The sequence below is a fragment of the Mastomys coucha genome, unplaced genomic scaffold (genome assembly GCF_008632895.1).
Source record: "Mastomys coucha isolate ucsf_1 unplaced genomic scaffold, UCSF_Mcou_1 pScaffold14, whole genome shotgun sequence".
In the NCBI taxonomy this organism is placed as follows: domain Eukaryota; kingdom Metazoa; phylum Chordata; class Mammalia; order Rodentia; family Muridae; genus Mastomys; species Mastomys coucha.
This window is the reverse complement of record NW_022196896.1, coordinates 12,968,266-12,982,974: the sequence shown is the minus strand read 5'-3', so window position 1 is coordinate 12,982,974 and position 14,709 is coordinate 12,968,266. Positions and strand designations below refer to the sequence as shown.

The following is a 14,709-nucleotide window of genomic DNA, read 5'->3' as shown; positions in this document are numbered from 1 at the left end:
GACTGTGGCTGTGGCTGTGGCTGTGACTGTGGCTGTGGCTGTGGTTGTGGCTGTGGCTGTGACTGTGGCTGTGACTGTGGCTGTGGTTGTGACTGTGGCTGTGACTGTGGCTGTGGCTGTGACTGTGGTGGCACACATACTTCAAAACCACGTGACTCAGGAGAACTTGTCTGACCTCCAGCAAAGCAGCGAATCATGGAGCAGGCTGCTGCAAAGCTGACTATGGAAAATATAGAGCATTTATGACTTCATTTCAGTGACATTTATATATAAATTAAATAGCTACAGAGTAATGTTTGCTGTCTAAAACAATAGGAGATATATACAAAGTAAACAAAATGGTGCTTTGGGTTAGTTTGCTTTTGTTTTTCTTTTTTTATGAAATGAAGATCTAAGAAGTAAGTTACACTAAGTCAAAATATAATTTTAAAAACCTGTTCTAATCAGAACATAAGTATGCAGCTATCGAGTATGCCACTGACACCAGTGACTGCTCAGAACATGGACACAAGAAAGTTGTAGCACGGTGACTGAGTAATAGATAAACATGGGGGTGGGTGATTAACTGACCTTTAATATTCATATACCACCTGAGCAGCAGGCAGTACGAATGCTGCAATGACCCCTCACTTTGTGAGCCGTACTATTAGCCTCAAGTCTTTTAAACGGGACTGTATTAGGAGGTAAGGCAAATGAATATATTAAAGAGATCTATGTTTATAGATCTATGTTTAAAGAGATCTAATTATATATATGCATATATGAACTCATGATACACACACAAAACACATACACACATATATATATGTATATATAAGCAGAAGGAAGTTCTTAGGAGGGTATTAGTGAAAGTCAACACAGCAAGAAACTGCCCAGGCTACTATACCCAGCAAAACTCTCAATTACCATAGATGGAGAAAACAAAATATTCCATGACAAAACCAAATTTACACAATATCTTTCCACAAATCCAGCCCTACAAAGGATAATAGATGGAAAACACCAACATAAGGAGCAAAACTACACCGCAGAAGAAACAAGAAAGTAATCTTTCAACAAACACACACAAACCTAATTCTACCTCTAACAACAAAAATAACAGGAAGTAACAATTACTTTTTCTTAATATCTCTTAATATGAAAATTAATATTACCAACTTATCCTAATCAATTCAAATGCAAAAGCATGAGGAATTGAAAATTTGTTGTCTATCATCTGGTGGTCTCTCTAATTTGGTAATTGGAGAAATAGGTCCAATATTGTACAATCCATATATACTTTCTGCTTGTTTGTACTTGACAGTGTCTTGCCGGGTACCACATAACAGTCTTGAAACCATGCTTCTCCTATCTCAGCCTCTCTATTAGTAGTATTGTTTATTTGATGTTTTTACACTATACTACAGTTTTCATAACAGCTTACATATTTCAAAATTATTTATACAGCCAAAAGAAACCTAAACAATTAACTTGGGAGGTGGCTGATAAGAGAACAAAGAGTGAGTCTGAATGCTTTGCTTGATGTTTGTAACAACTGTATCAATTTTGAAGAAGAGAACTTTATAAGTTACTCTTTCTCTGAGATGAATGCTTTTCAAAATCATCACAACCAATAAACCAGATTCTTACCCTCACCTAATGTCTGTACCACCCTCCAAGCAGAACCATTGTTCATTGAAACAGTTGGTGAATGACTTCACTGATAGACCATCTTAATACACACACCATTTCTTAAATGAATGTAACTTGTTCTCTGTGGGCTGAGAATAAAGTCACTCACTCAAGTCAAACAGCTTTGACCATAGCAGGAAATCTATATCCAAAAATCGTGTCTACAATTCACTCCTTGGCACAACAGAACTGTCAATGCTTAGCTTAGCTACTAGGGAGGTAAAATCCTTTGGTGATATGAGGGTCATTGAAGTACAGTCTTATTACAATGAACTTCGATGTCTAAAAATTGTTCTTATTTTGGGCTTGTACCACAGTAAGAGCCAAGATTTTAAGCTCTACTAAAAACAAAACAAAACAAACAAACAAAAAGATTTTATCGATTTATGTTCATTTAAAAAAAAACTAGTAGTGATGTATTATTTTAAAATATACAGCTAATATGTTTGGAGTTATTTAAAATTTAAATTGAGAAAACATGTATTTTCAGTATTGCTGCAGACAAGCATCTACATAAGATTGTTTAATTGATTGTTTTATATCAAACAACTTTTATACTACTCATTTTTATTATTATAATATTTTTATAAATTTTAAAGAATATGACAAAACAAAAAAAGGTATTGCAGGTATTGAAGGAGGCCTCTGGGAGCAGTTGGGGTACAAAAGGGAAAGAAGATTGTGATGTAATTCTATTTACTTAAAATATGTTTTTAGATGTGAATAAATACAGATAAACTGAAATTATGTATTTTTTCTCATCATAATGCAATAAAGCCTTTAAAAAAATAAAAGAAACTGCTTCAGTTAGATTACAATAGGGAAAATGAAGATAGAGGACCTATGATGTCCTTGGCACTGCAGTGGGCTCTGGGGATCCAAACATCACAGGAGAGAATATAACCTTGGCTCTCTCCCTTGTAGAACACTGAAAGAAACATCTTTATACAAAAGCCTTTCTCTATTGCTCCTTCAGTGGCACAGCTTCCTTCCAAGTTCTTCTTTTCCCCAGTTCCTCCATACCTCAGGCATATGAACAGCGAGACCCTCCCTTATTCCTACTATCCAGGTACTCAAGTATCAGGCCTTAAGTCTTACCTCTCGTTCCCTATCCACACATCTGTCAACTCCACATCTTCCTAACCATGCTTTGGAAAGATTTTTATCTTTCCAGACATCTGCTCTTCCCTGAGTCCAGGCTACCAGCCACTTTTTAGATCCCTAGTGGGCATTACTAAGGCCTTTTCTTTATCTCTGAATGAACATTATGACACTAATATCCATTTTACAGACTCCTTTGGAGAATGAAGTACATTGATCTACATAAAGCACTTAGAATACATGTGTGGAGCACAGGAATTACTTACCCACAGCAGTCACATTTGTCATTGCGGAAACTGACTAGAAATACCCAAATAAACATGAGATAAAAACAAATACAAGTCTAAATCCCCAAACCCTGGTGTTGATTATGGGATAATGTAGTAATCTGTCCACCTGCCTGTGTCTTCTACCAGACTATAAATTCACTCAATGTCTAGAAAATAACAGGCTTACAACAAATGTTTATTGAATTGAAATTTTCTAATTATGCATTATATTCTCATTTAATAATCATTTGTGCCATTTACCCCAATAATGACTGGAGAATAGGATTACAAAAATGCTTGGAACAAAGACCATTTTTTTTCAATATCATGGGTTTCTATCCTTCCATCAAACCTGAAAATTACACAAGATATGCAGGCTCTAAGGGAAAAAGATGCTCAAATATTTAACTTTTTAAAACATCACACTTGAATAATTTTACCAATACATACATGGACATGTTAGGAAGTCAAGACATCAGATGGCAAGTATGAACCAGCCTCCAGAACCCACTTCATGAACCACAGAGTGGCCCGTAACTCAGGACTGGCCACACAGGGTCCTGTAACCTTACTTACAGGGACTTCCAAAAGGAGGGGATTAACAGTTGACCGAGGCTCACCCATTACACACACACACACACACACACACACACACACACACACACACACACACACACACACGGCTTCTGCCTGACTTCTCCTGTTACCTCTAACTCAATATTTTCTAATTCAGTTTTATACCTCCATGAACTTTACTACCTTGGCTAGTGATAGTACCTCTCTAAGGTGCTACTGCTCAGGGTACATATCTCCGGTTCTTTGGAGGAGACAAGCTAAATTTTAAGTGTTGAAAACCAGAAGACTTTCGAAATTTAGGAACATGGCAGAGGAGAGTCAGCATAGAGGCTCACGAGAGACATCAGCCATGTAGGCTGTTATAAACTTTGGTAGAACTGTAAACCGAGAGGCAAAGGGTCCAACACTGAGTGCAAAACCCTGAGGTGAGACAGACTGTGCTTGGGGAACAGTGCTATAGCGGCACTGAAGGAACAGATGAGAGAAGGGAGAGGCTGTGGGTGCCCCCGAGAGTGTGTGAAGGCTGAGCCTAGCACCTACTCGGGGAACGACCATTCATTGCACAGCTCTGCACATAAAATTCAAAAAAGGATAGCCAGAGAATGAGAAAAAGTCAGACCGTTATTGAAGGTTTCTAAGCAGGAAGGGGATTTCAGATTCAGAAAATGCAAAGGTAGAAAAGGATAAAACTACGCTATTCTAAACTATCAAAAGGTGAGTGATGAGCCTGCAAGCAGCTGAGCCCATAAAAAGAGCTGAGCTTTTCTTTCCACTAGCACCCAGGTGGAGCATGGCCAGGCACCACTAATCAATCCAAGAAGCCAAACAGCTAATGTTTAGTGAAACTGTGCAGAGGGTGAGTGTCCACACATCACTGCATCTGCAGCGCCCCATCCTGAGGCCTGTGCTTAAAGCTGACTGATGAAAAACCACAGGTCCAGGGAAGAGAGATAGCCTGCCCGTGTTTACATAGCACAGCGGGTGAAGAGGAGGAACCCAGCAATTATTAATTGAAGTAGAGCAGTCCATTTGCTAAGCACTGTGGAAAACAACTATAGGCTGCAGAACACAGACGAGCTCCTTCACTCATCCATTTCATCTCCCCATTGCCGCATTACCCTCCTAAGAACTGCGGCTCTAATTCAGTTATATGTTTGACAAATGTCACGCTGTGCATACACCACTGGAGTTAAACCTAATATTTAGGTTTCTTTTTTCTTTAAGTCATTATTTCTTGACTCAATAATGTTTTTAATGTTCTTTATACTTCCTTTTAAAATGTTAATGATCACAGGAAGTCAAAGCGCTTTGTGCTCAACTGCTCTTTTGTTATTCCCGTTGTAAGCAAGAAAATCTATTAAGTCTCAGGGTAATATCATAGAACAGCTTACACCAAAGTGTGTGCCTGCTGACTCCTGAAGTCTTATAGTCTCTGAATCAAACAAGAAGCATGCTAGCTTCAGATTCATGTGCTAAGTACCACACTTTAAAGCATCAAAGTCTAGTTTATACCAAAGTATTTACTTAACCTCATAGAATCCTAACAGAAGGGAAATGTGCACAGAATTTACACAGATTTTGTATATATACATTTAGTATTTAAGATCTTAGGAACTGAATTATACATGAAATTACTATGAAAATTAGGAAAGATTTCATTAATTTAATTAATTGTTTACTGAGCACTTACAAAGAATGCGACATTATATTGTTGCAAGACAAACAGAAATTACCAAGGACTGCAGAACACTGTATCTAAGTAATTCAATATAGAACATAAGATACAAGAGCAAATAAATAATTCTAAATTAGGGTAGGTGGTTGGGAGATGCTGTTCTTTACCATCTCTTAACCTTCTGCCTACTCTCAGAATGAAACAATGTTCTAGTTTGCGCTTTATTGCTGTGAAAAACAAAAAACAAAATAAAACAAACTAAACTAAACCAAAAAACCCATGACCAAATTTAACTTGGAGGTAGAGAGTTTATATTCCATCATTGAGAGAAGCCAGGGCAGGAACTCAACACAAGAACTGAAACAGAGGCAAGAAGGAACACTGCCTACTGGTATAACTTCACGGCTTGCTCAGCTTGCTTTTATATTCCACCCAGGGTCATCTGCCCGGGGTGGCGTGGGGTGGGGGAACAGCAACCAGTAGGCTGAGTCCTCCCATATCAACTGTCAATCAAGAAAATGCTCCACAGACTTTCATCAGTCAATCTGATGAAGGCATTTTCTCAGTTGGGGTTTATCTTCCCAGGTGAGTCTAGCTTTCGTCAAGTTGACAAAAATTGACCAGGACAAATAATGACCACTTCTAAATTTTCCTTCCAGGGATGCTTCTGTAACCAACAGCTTTGGAAGTAAAGCGGACATCGCAGTCTGGAGCGAAAGGCAGGTTTCCCAACAGACTTAGAAGAAAGGATTTCTCTTACCTGGGAGTGAGCGGTGGGCAGGGATTCCTGGTCTCGGTCTCCCTGTACTAGGATTACAGGGGCCTATTGCCCACCTGGTTTTTACACTGATATTGCAGTTCTGTGTCTTCATGTCTTTCTGCTTGTATGGCAAGCACTTCAGCCACTAAGCCATCTCCCCAGCCTGCTTTCAAAGGTTCCATATCACTGTTAGTTGACAACAGAATGTAATTGGTACTATCTCTTATATGAAAAAGACAGGATTATTATTAGAAAGATCTAAACCAACCATTAGCTGGCCTAAAGACCTCTGATGATTTCTGTATTATTTAAAGATTTTTGTAAAGGACTTTGTTATATTACTTCATTTATTTTCTGATATTTTAATAACAATATTTCTCTCTTCCTTTTCCCGACTTCCAATCCTCCCATAAAGTCATGGGGTCTTTTATATTAATTGTTGTTACGTGCATACATGTGTGTGTGTGTGTGCACATATAATACAGCCTGCTGAATCTATAGAATGTTACTTGTATATATGTTTTCAGAGTTGACAGTTTGGTATTAGATAACCAATTGATATGCTCATCCTTGGAGAAGAGTATTTCTAGAAAAGGATTTATTTTTACATCATATTGAAATGTGTACTCCTACTTATTAAGATTTAGACTTTTATTAGTCAAAATTGCTCTCTTACACTAATTGTGGGAGTGGCCATTGGATTTCCTTGGCCAATGGGGTACAGTATACACTAATGTTATGTTTCAAAAATATTACTTAGTCATTGTGGTGGTTTGAATAAGAATGTCCCCCATAGTCCATATATTTGAATGCTTAGTTAACAGGGAGTGACACAATTTGACAAGATTGGGTGTGGCCTTGTTGGAGGAAGTGTGTCACTGGAGTATTGTTTGAGGTTTCAAAAGCCCATGCTGGGGCTCTCTCTCTCTTTTTCTCTCTCTCTCTCCCTCTCTCTCTCTCTCTCTCTCTCTCTCTCTCCCTCTCTCTGTCTCTGTCTCTCTCTCTCTCAGTCTCTCTCTCTCCCTCCCTCCCTTTCCTCTCTCTTTCTCTCTCTCTTCCTCTCTCTCTCTCAGTTTCTCAGTCTCTCTCTTCCTCCCTCTCTCTCTCTCTCTTTCTCCCTCTCTCTCTCTCTCTCTGTCTCTCAGTCTCTCTCTCTCCCTCCCTCCCTTTCCTCTCTCTTTCTCTCTCTCTTCCTCTCTCTCAGTTTCTCAGTCTCTCTCTTCCTCTCTCTCTCTCTCTCTCTCTCTCTCTCTCTCTCTCTCTCTCTCTCTCTCTCTCTCTCTCTCTCTCTCTCTCTCTCTCTCTCTCTCTCTCTCTCTCTCTCTCTCTTTCTGCTTGTGCAGTAGCTCTCAGCTACTGCTTTACCACAACATGCCTATCATGCCTCCTGCCATGCTTCCTGACATGATGATAATGGACTAAACATCCAAACCTGGAAGCAAATATCCAGCTAAATGGTTTCTTTTATAAGAGTTACTTTGCTTAGGTTGTCTCTTCACAGCAATAGAACTGTGACTAAGACAGTCATCAATCAACTGAAGTAACACTTAAAAAAACTTAAGAAAAGTTGAAATAAAAGGTATCGAGAAGTGGTTCCACTACTGTTGCAGAAGAACCAAGTTTGGTTCCCAGCAGCTACATGGTAGCTTAACTCCAGGACCAGAGGATTCTGGTCCCTCTTCTGGCCTTGATGGGTACCAGGCACCCATGCAGTAGACTTTGCAGGCAAAACTAATACATATAAAATAAAAATAAACCTTTTTAAAATGTTGACATGAAAAAATGTATAGTCGGAAGTTAATCTCATTTCCAGCTAACAATTATCTAGGTTTTGTTTCTGATATCCTTATAAGGAGGTAAAAAGAATATTGGGTAAGAGCCGAACATAGATAAAATTAGAAAATACCAGAAGATGAAATGACACCTATGCACAGGGTGGTATAATCTCGGGGGGTTAGACTGGGCCTAGGAGGAATGCAGCCACATTAAGAGGGTGGTGAGTGTGGGAAGCACCAGTTACAGCTGCTAAGCAGAATAGTTAAATCTGCAGAGAGAATGAAGTCCAGAGTGAGAGCAAAAATGCAACACACCAGAATCTGTGGGGTACAGTTTAAGCTGCTCTAAGGGGAATGGATGTCTATGGCTATAACTGGCTTCATCAAAAGAGCAGACAGCTATCAGTAAATTACTTAGTGATATACCACAAGGATGTAAGGATAAGCCAAAGCCCAAATCAATAAGCAAAAGAGATACCAAAGATGAACACAAAAATTAATGAAAAAAAAAACTATGCAAAGAACCAATACTAGGACTGAAGAGCTAGGTCATTGATTGGGTGCATATATTCTGCTTGCAGAGAACTCTGGCTCCCAGCAGTGCTTTCAGACAGCTCACAGCTACCTTCAACTCAGACTTCTGGAGATATAACACCTTCTTATCTCTGCCAGTAACCAGAGATACATAAGCATGCCACAGAGAGACACATACATACATACATACATACATACACACATACATACTTACATACATACATTCTTACATACATACATACACACACATACACACATACATACATACACACATACATACGTACACACACACATACATACATACTTACATACATACATTCTTACAGAAATACATACATACATACATACATACACACACATACATACATACACACACATTAACAAAAATAAATCTTACTTTAAAATATCAATAAAACAAACAGCTGATTCTTTGAAAAGACAAAAAATTGAAAAATCCTTAGCCAAACACACAATTAAAAGATCCAAATTAATAAAATTAGAGACAACGGGGAAGGCATACCCAGTATTAGTAAAATTCAAAAGATTATTAAGGCATACTTTGAAAGTTATATTCTAATAAATTGTAAATTCTAAAAACTTGTAGAAATGAGAAAATTTCTAGATACATATGACCTACCAAATTTAAGTCAAGAGGTTATTGATAATGTAAGTAGATCTGTAGTGAACACCAAGATTGCCCTACTTAGATTCTATTGCTGTGATAAGCCACTTACCAAAACTAACTTGGGGATGAAAGAAATTAATTACAAGATGCAGACTATTACTGAGGGATGCTATAATGGTTTGATGGAAAATGGCCCCCATAGGCTCGTAGGGAACAGCACTAGGTGTGGCCTTGATGGAGGAAGTGTGTCACTGTGGGGGTTAGGTATGCTCTAGCTAGGTCTAGTGTGGCATTCACTTGTGCTGTCTTCGGAGCAAGATGTAGAACTCTCAGCTCCTTCTCCAGCACCATGTCCACCTGCATGCTGCCATGTTTCCCACCATGATGATAGTGTACTAACCCTCTGCAACTGTGGGCCAGACCCAAATTAAATGTTTTCTTTATAAGTGCTGCTGTGGTCTTGGTGTCTCACTGCAGCAATAGAAACCCTAAAACAGATGTAAAGGCAGGAGCACAAAGCAGGAGCTACAGAGGAACCCTCACCATGGCTTGCTCGGCTTTGCTTACACACCCCAGGGGTTGAGAAAATACTCGTACAGACATGCCCACAGACGACTCTGATGGACATAACTTTTCAGTTGAGGTCACCTCTTCCCAGGTGACTTTAGTTTGTATTAACTGACAAAAAAGTAACCAGTTTCTCAAATGATTCCACAGAATTAATATTGCTAAACTCATTTTCATTGTAGTTTTATACATATATCTAAACTAGAAAAGGCTACCAAAAAAAGGGGGGGGAATCATCTGGTCAGTCTCCCCAATGATCATAAATGCGCAAATTCTCAAGAAAATACATCAAAAACACCTTTGTCTTAATCAGTGCTTCTATTCCTGCACAAACATCATGATCAAGAAGCAAGCTGGGGAGGAAAGGGTTTATTCAGCTTACATATTCACATTGCTGTTCATCATCAAAGGAAGTCAGGACTGGAACTCACACAGGCAGGAAGCAGGAGCTGATGCAGAGGCCATGGAGGGATGTTCCTTACTGGCTCGTTTCCCCTGGCTTGCTCAGCTTGCTCTCTTATAGAACCACCCACAAGGGGTCCTCCCCACTTGATCAGTAATTGAGAAAATGCCTTACAGCTGGATCTCATGGAGGCATTTCCTCAAGGGAGGCTCCTTTCTCTGTGATAACCCCAGCTTGTGTCAAGTTGACACACAAAACCAGCCAGTACAATCATTCATTATGATCAGTGGACTTTATTCAATGCAAGGATAGTTTACCATGTGCATTTGCACATCACATAAATAGACTTGAGGACAGAAACTTCATCTTTACAGATACAGAAAGGGCCTTTGATAAAGTCCCTTAATAAATTTCTCTTGAAGGCAAATGCCTTAAAAAACTAGCAATGAAATAAATATCCAGTAACATAATAAATGTTATATATTGAAAGAACAGGTTCAACAGTTTCCATTTAAAATGCCAATAATGTTTTTCACAGAAATAGATAAAAATATACTGAAGCACCAAGGACCCTAGACAGCCAACAGTCCTGAGCAAAAAGAAAAAAGAAAGAAAGAAAAAATGGAAGTAGCAAGGTAGTAGAACACGCGATTTAAAGTTATACTGAAAAATCATTATAACAAAAATACTATGGCCCTGCCACAAAAACAAACCTGTAGATCAGTGGACTACAACAGAGGAGTGAGCTTCTTTTCCTATTGCTCTGATAAAATACTCTAAGGAAAGAAATTTAAGGAAAAAGAGTTTTATTTTAGCTCACAGTTTAGATACAGTGTATCATGGCGGGGGGGGGGGGGGGGGGGGGGGGGGTGAGTCAAGGCTGCCTGAGCTGGAAGCAGCTGGCCACAGTCTGAAGGAGGGAGGTGGGCTCGGCGCTGTCTCCATCTAATACTGGGGTCCCCCACCCAGGAAACAGCCCTTCTCACAATGAACTGGGGTTTTCCCCCACCAGCATACCCAGAGACCTAGCTCCCAGGGGATTCTAGAGTCTGTCAAGTTGACAACACAGTAAGAGATGGAAGGGAGTGGGGGCAGGGGGAGATGGGAAACAATTAGGAGAGTTAAATGGGAACCAAGGGGAAGTAACAAGAGGGAGAGACAGATGGTGAAAATATATGATACATTTAAAAGGAACTTGCTTTATGAATGCATGAACAGCAAACACATACCAATTTATAAAAGAAGAGGAGGAGGAGGAGGAGGAGGAGGAGGAAGAGGGGAAGGAAGAGACAGCAAAATGGCTCAACAGGTAAAGGATCTTGCTGTACAAGTTTGTCAACTTGGATTTGATCTCCAGACCCCATGTAAGGGTGGATGGAAGGAGAGAATCAACTCTACAAAGTTGTTTTCGGACCTTCACATGCACACCTTGGCATATGCACCCCCACACATCATGCATACATATATAGGCACATGTACACACATACACACACACACACACACACACAATCATAATATTCTCATTCCATCTGTGTGTGGGCACTATGTATATATGTCTGCATGAAGGTGGGCACATGTGTGGAGATCTGAGGCTGAGGCCAGGAATCTTCTTCAACTTCTCTTCCACTTTACTCATTTAGGCAAGGGCTCCCATCATATAAGCTCCACCCAGTACCCACACTTGTACAGCTGCACTTCAACCACCCAGACATCTCCTCTGCCCCCAAATAGTAAGTTTCTAAAATTAACAAACAGAAGTCAGACACCGGGTATGCAAGTTATGAACCATATTTACTATTTCATCACATGCTGAACTCTAAGCACTTACTCTCTGAGATTCCATTTCCTGATACGTAAAAATGGCAGCCTTCGATAGCACGTGTGTGCATTTGTACAAGGTGTTTGTATGAAGATTAAATGAAATATAAATATAAAGGGCCTCATCCACCCGAGTCATATCAGCACATGTCACTCACAGTTGGAAATCAAATTCCAAATTCTAGCACAACAGAGCCATATCTTCATTTGCCACCCATGTCACTGCCACATCATCCAGTGCTTGCAAAACACCAACCAAATACATTAGTCAGAGGCAAAGGTCTGCTTGCCATTACAGTCACCCAGCCCAGTCCAATGAGTGTCCCACCATGGCCCTGGACCCAATTATCTGTCCAGTAAGGTACAGAGGTTCTCAACACGTCCAAATCTTCAGCCCACCATGTAGCTGGCTCACTGCCTAGGGAAAGGTCAGGCAGCAAGGCTGCCCTGTGTGTCAATGACATCCTAAGACAAACTCATCCACCTTCACTTACCCGGAAATAGTCACTGCAGGCCGCTAGGACTGCCTTGTGAGCGTGGAATTTCTGTTCCTCAGCGATCAGGGTCACATCGCAGAGAATGCCATCACTTCTTTGCTGATTCAGGGCTGCGAGGACAGTGTCATTGTGAGATTCTGAGTGGCAGAGCCTCTGGCCCGTCAGCATTTCTTGAATCCTACAAAGGGGAGTAATGAGGCCATTTATTCCTTTCGCCAGCTCAGCTTCCGGGCTCTCTTACCCACTGGACTTTGGGGAGGCCACCGCTAGTGCACGGTGAGTCTGACCTTCCTGTTCTCAATTTTCCACTCTCTGTTTTTTGTTTCTTTGTTTTCCTTTACTTCAGTTCGTTCCTTTGCCCTATCCTGAGACTTCTTTTTCTTGGTAGCTCTCAGGGTTTTTGTTTTTGCTAAGGTTTAACTTTGTGAAAGTCTACATGTGTCTGTGGACCGACGAGCGTTTCTGAGTTCCTATTTCTTCAGCGTGTATGTGTAAAACTTGCTTTCAATGTACAGGTGAGCATACTTTCCCATGTGTGGCATCAGTCAAATAAAGCATCAGGCAAAATTTGAGAAATTACACACTTCACAACCAATGTCAGAAGACATTCATTTGCAATAAACGGGGCATGGTGGCATAAAGCTGCAATCCCCGCGTTCAGGAAGCTGGGAAGCAGAGGATTTGAAGATCATCCTTGGGAGCATACTAAGTTGGAGGTCAACCTGTGCTACATGAGACCTATCTCTGTGGTGGGAAAAGTATCCTTGTAAATGAAAAAGACTATTAAAAGTTAAAAGTAAAATATCCATTTCCAATGTCTATGTAATCATTGCACTGGATTTATGAATGGATTATTTTCTTTTTGTTTTCTGAGATTGCTAAACTCCTGTGATGAAGCTTACTACTTCATTTCCTTCTCATCCTAACTAATGTATCCTGTGTCCTTTCAAAAGTCCTACTTGAATTTCAAAGATTTTCTAAAATGAGACGGAAATGATGCCATGAACTCACAACACAAACTGAATTTATACATGTCTGTGGACAATTATAGCTTAGATCATCAAAAATCTCTCTGTACCACTCCAAATTACAAATACTGGGCTCTGACCAGTGAGCCATGTCATTACTAAGTTACAACCAAGATGACAAAGATGCCCTGTGTCCAAACAGTGAACTCCTTTAAAACTGAGTAAAAACACCTAAGGATGCCAGAACATGCACTCTCTCTCCCTGACATTTCTGTGCTCAATGCCAGTATGAAAATGTGCTATTCAGAGGAAACAAAGTCTTATCCACACTATTGCTTTATTTGACACGGCTTCTGCCAATTGGCTGGTAAGTTAGAGTTAAATACAAATCTCTACCTTAAAATTAACCTAATTCTTCCTGTGAAAAGCCAGTATACTCAGCAAGCTTTATGAAATGGTTCCTACTGGGAAGCATCGAAGTCCAAACTATAGAAAGAAAATAACTCAAGAGAAAGTGAGGCTACAGGAAGCTCTTGTGGGAAGTAGAAGGATTATTTTCAGCAGAGTCTGAAAGGCTCAGAGCCACTGAATATTCATCTGTGGCTCCTGTGGTAGGCATGCTTTCAAAATCAGTAACTAAAAGTTACTTTCGGAAACATAAATAGTTCTTTATACAATTTTCTATGTAAAGCTTAGAATGCGGATTAATTAGTATCATTAAGTAAAGACCTGGTGATAGGAAACAAGAATTCTTTATCAGCAAGGGAGAATGCTAGGATAGCCTGAAAAGGCTTTTCTAAAATGATGGCATTTCATAGTTAGCAATTATATTGCTTACAGTTTCCAGCCAATTATCCTACATGATATATAACTACTAATTATAATTAACAATTTAGTCTTTCTAGTAACCCTAAGAGAAGGTACCACTGGCACCTATGTTTTATGGAGAAAAATACCAAAATTCTTGACAGTGAATTAAAAAAATAAAAGAGGAGCAACTGGGACCAGCGGGACCAGGCACACAGGAACTCCGCCAGCCCAGTGACTCAGGTTCCTTCCGGTCTGTCTGGGCTGGGGTCCAGAGCAGACCTTGGGTGCCAGCTCTGTAGCCAGTGCCACAACACCCAGAGGAAGCTCCACTCTCAGGTGATCTAACAAGCCAAGGATCACAGGATCCCAAAATCACAGGATCACAGAGACTGCTTGATTCTGAAGACTTCTGACACAACCAGGGTCACAGGAAGGACAGGCTCCAGTCAGATTTAGCAAGGGTAGGTAGCACTAGAGTTACCCAGATGGTGGGGGGCAAGCATAAGAAAATAAACAACATAAACCAAGGTCACTTGCAATCATCAGAACCCAATTCTCCCACCATTGCAAGTCCTGGACACACTATCACACTGAAAAGCAAGATTCAGATATAAAATCACTTATCAGGATGATGATACAGGACCTTAAGAAAGACATAAA

The 14,709-nt window shown here is 40.0% G+C and overlaps 1 protein-coding gene and 1 long non-coding RNA gene across 4 annotated transcripts in view; one reads left to right on the top strand and one right to left on the bottom strand.

Moving 5' to 3' along the window:
* Window positions 1-14,709, bottom strand: part of Klhl32 (kelch like family member 32) — a 231,450-nt gene that overhangs the window by 161,781 nt on the left and 54,960 nt on the right. For all 3 annotated transcript variants that reach the window (XR_004117737.1, XM_031366486.1, XM_031366485.1), the window contains one exon: window positions 12,269-12,449. Coding sequence is in view for 2 of the 3 variants with exons in the window: in XM_031366486.1 (XP_031222346.1) it covers window positions 12,269-12,449 (181 nt within the window). In the remaining variant the exon portion in view is untranslated. The remainder of the gene's footprint in view (window positions 1-12,268; window positions 12,450-14,709) is intronic.
* Window positions 12,320-14,709, top strand: part of LOC116088014 — a 9,577-nt gene continuing 7,187 nt past the window's right edge. The window contains exon 1 of the long non-coding RNA XR_004117738.1: window positions 12,320-12,547. This is a non-coding gene — a long non-coding RNA (uncharacterized LOC116088014). The remainder of the gene's footprint in view (window positions 12,548-14,709) is intronic.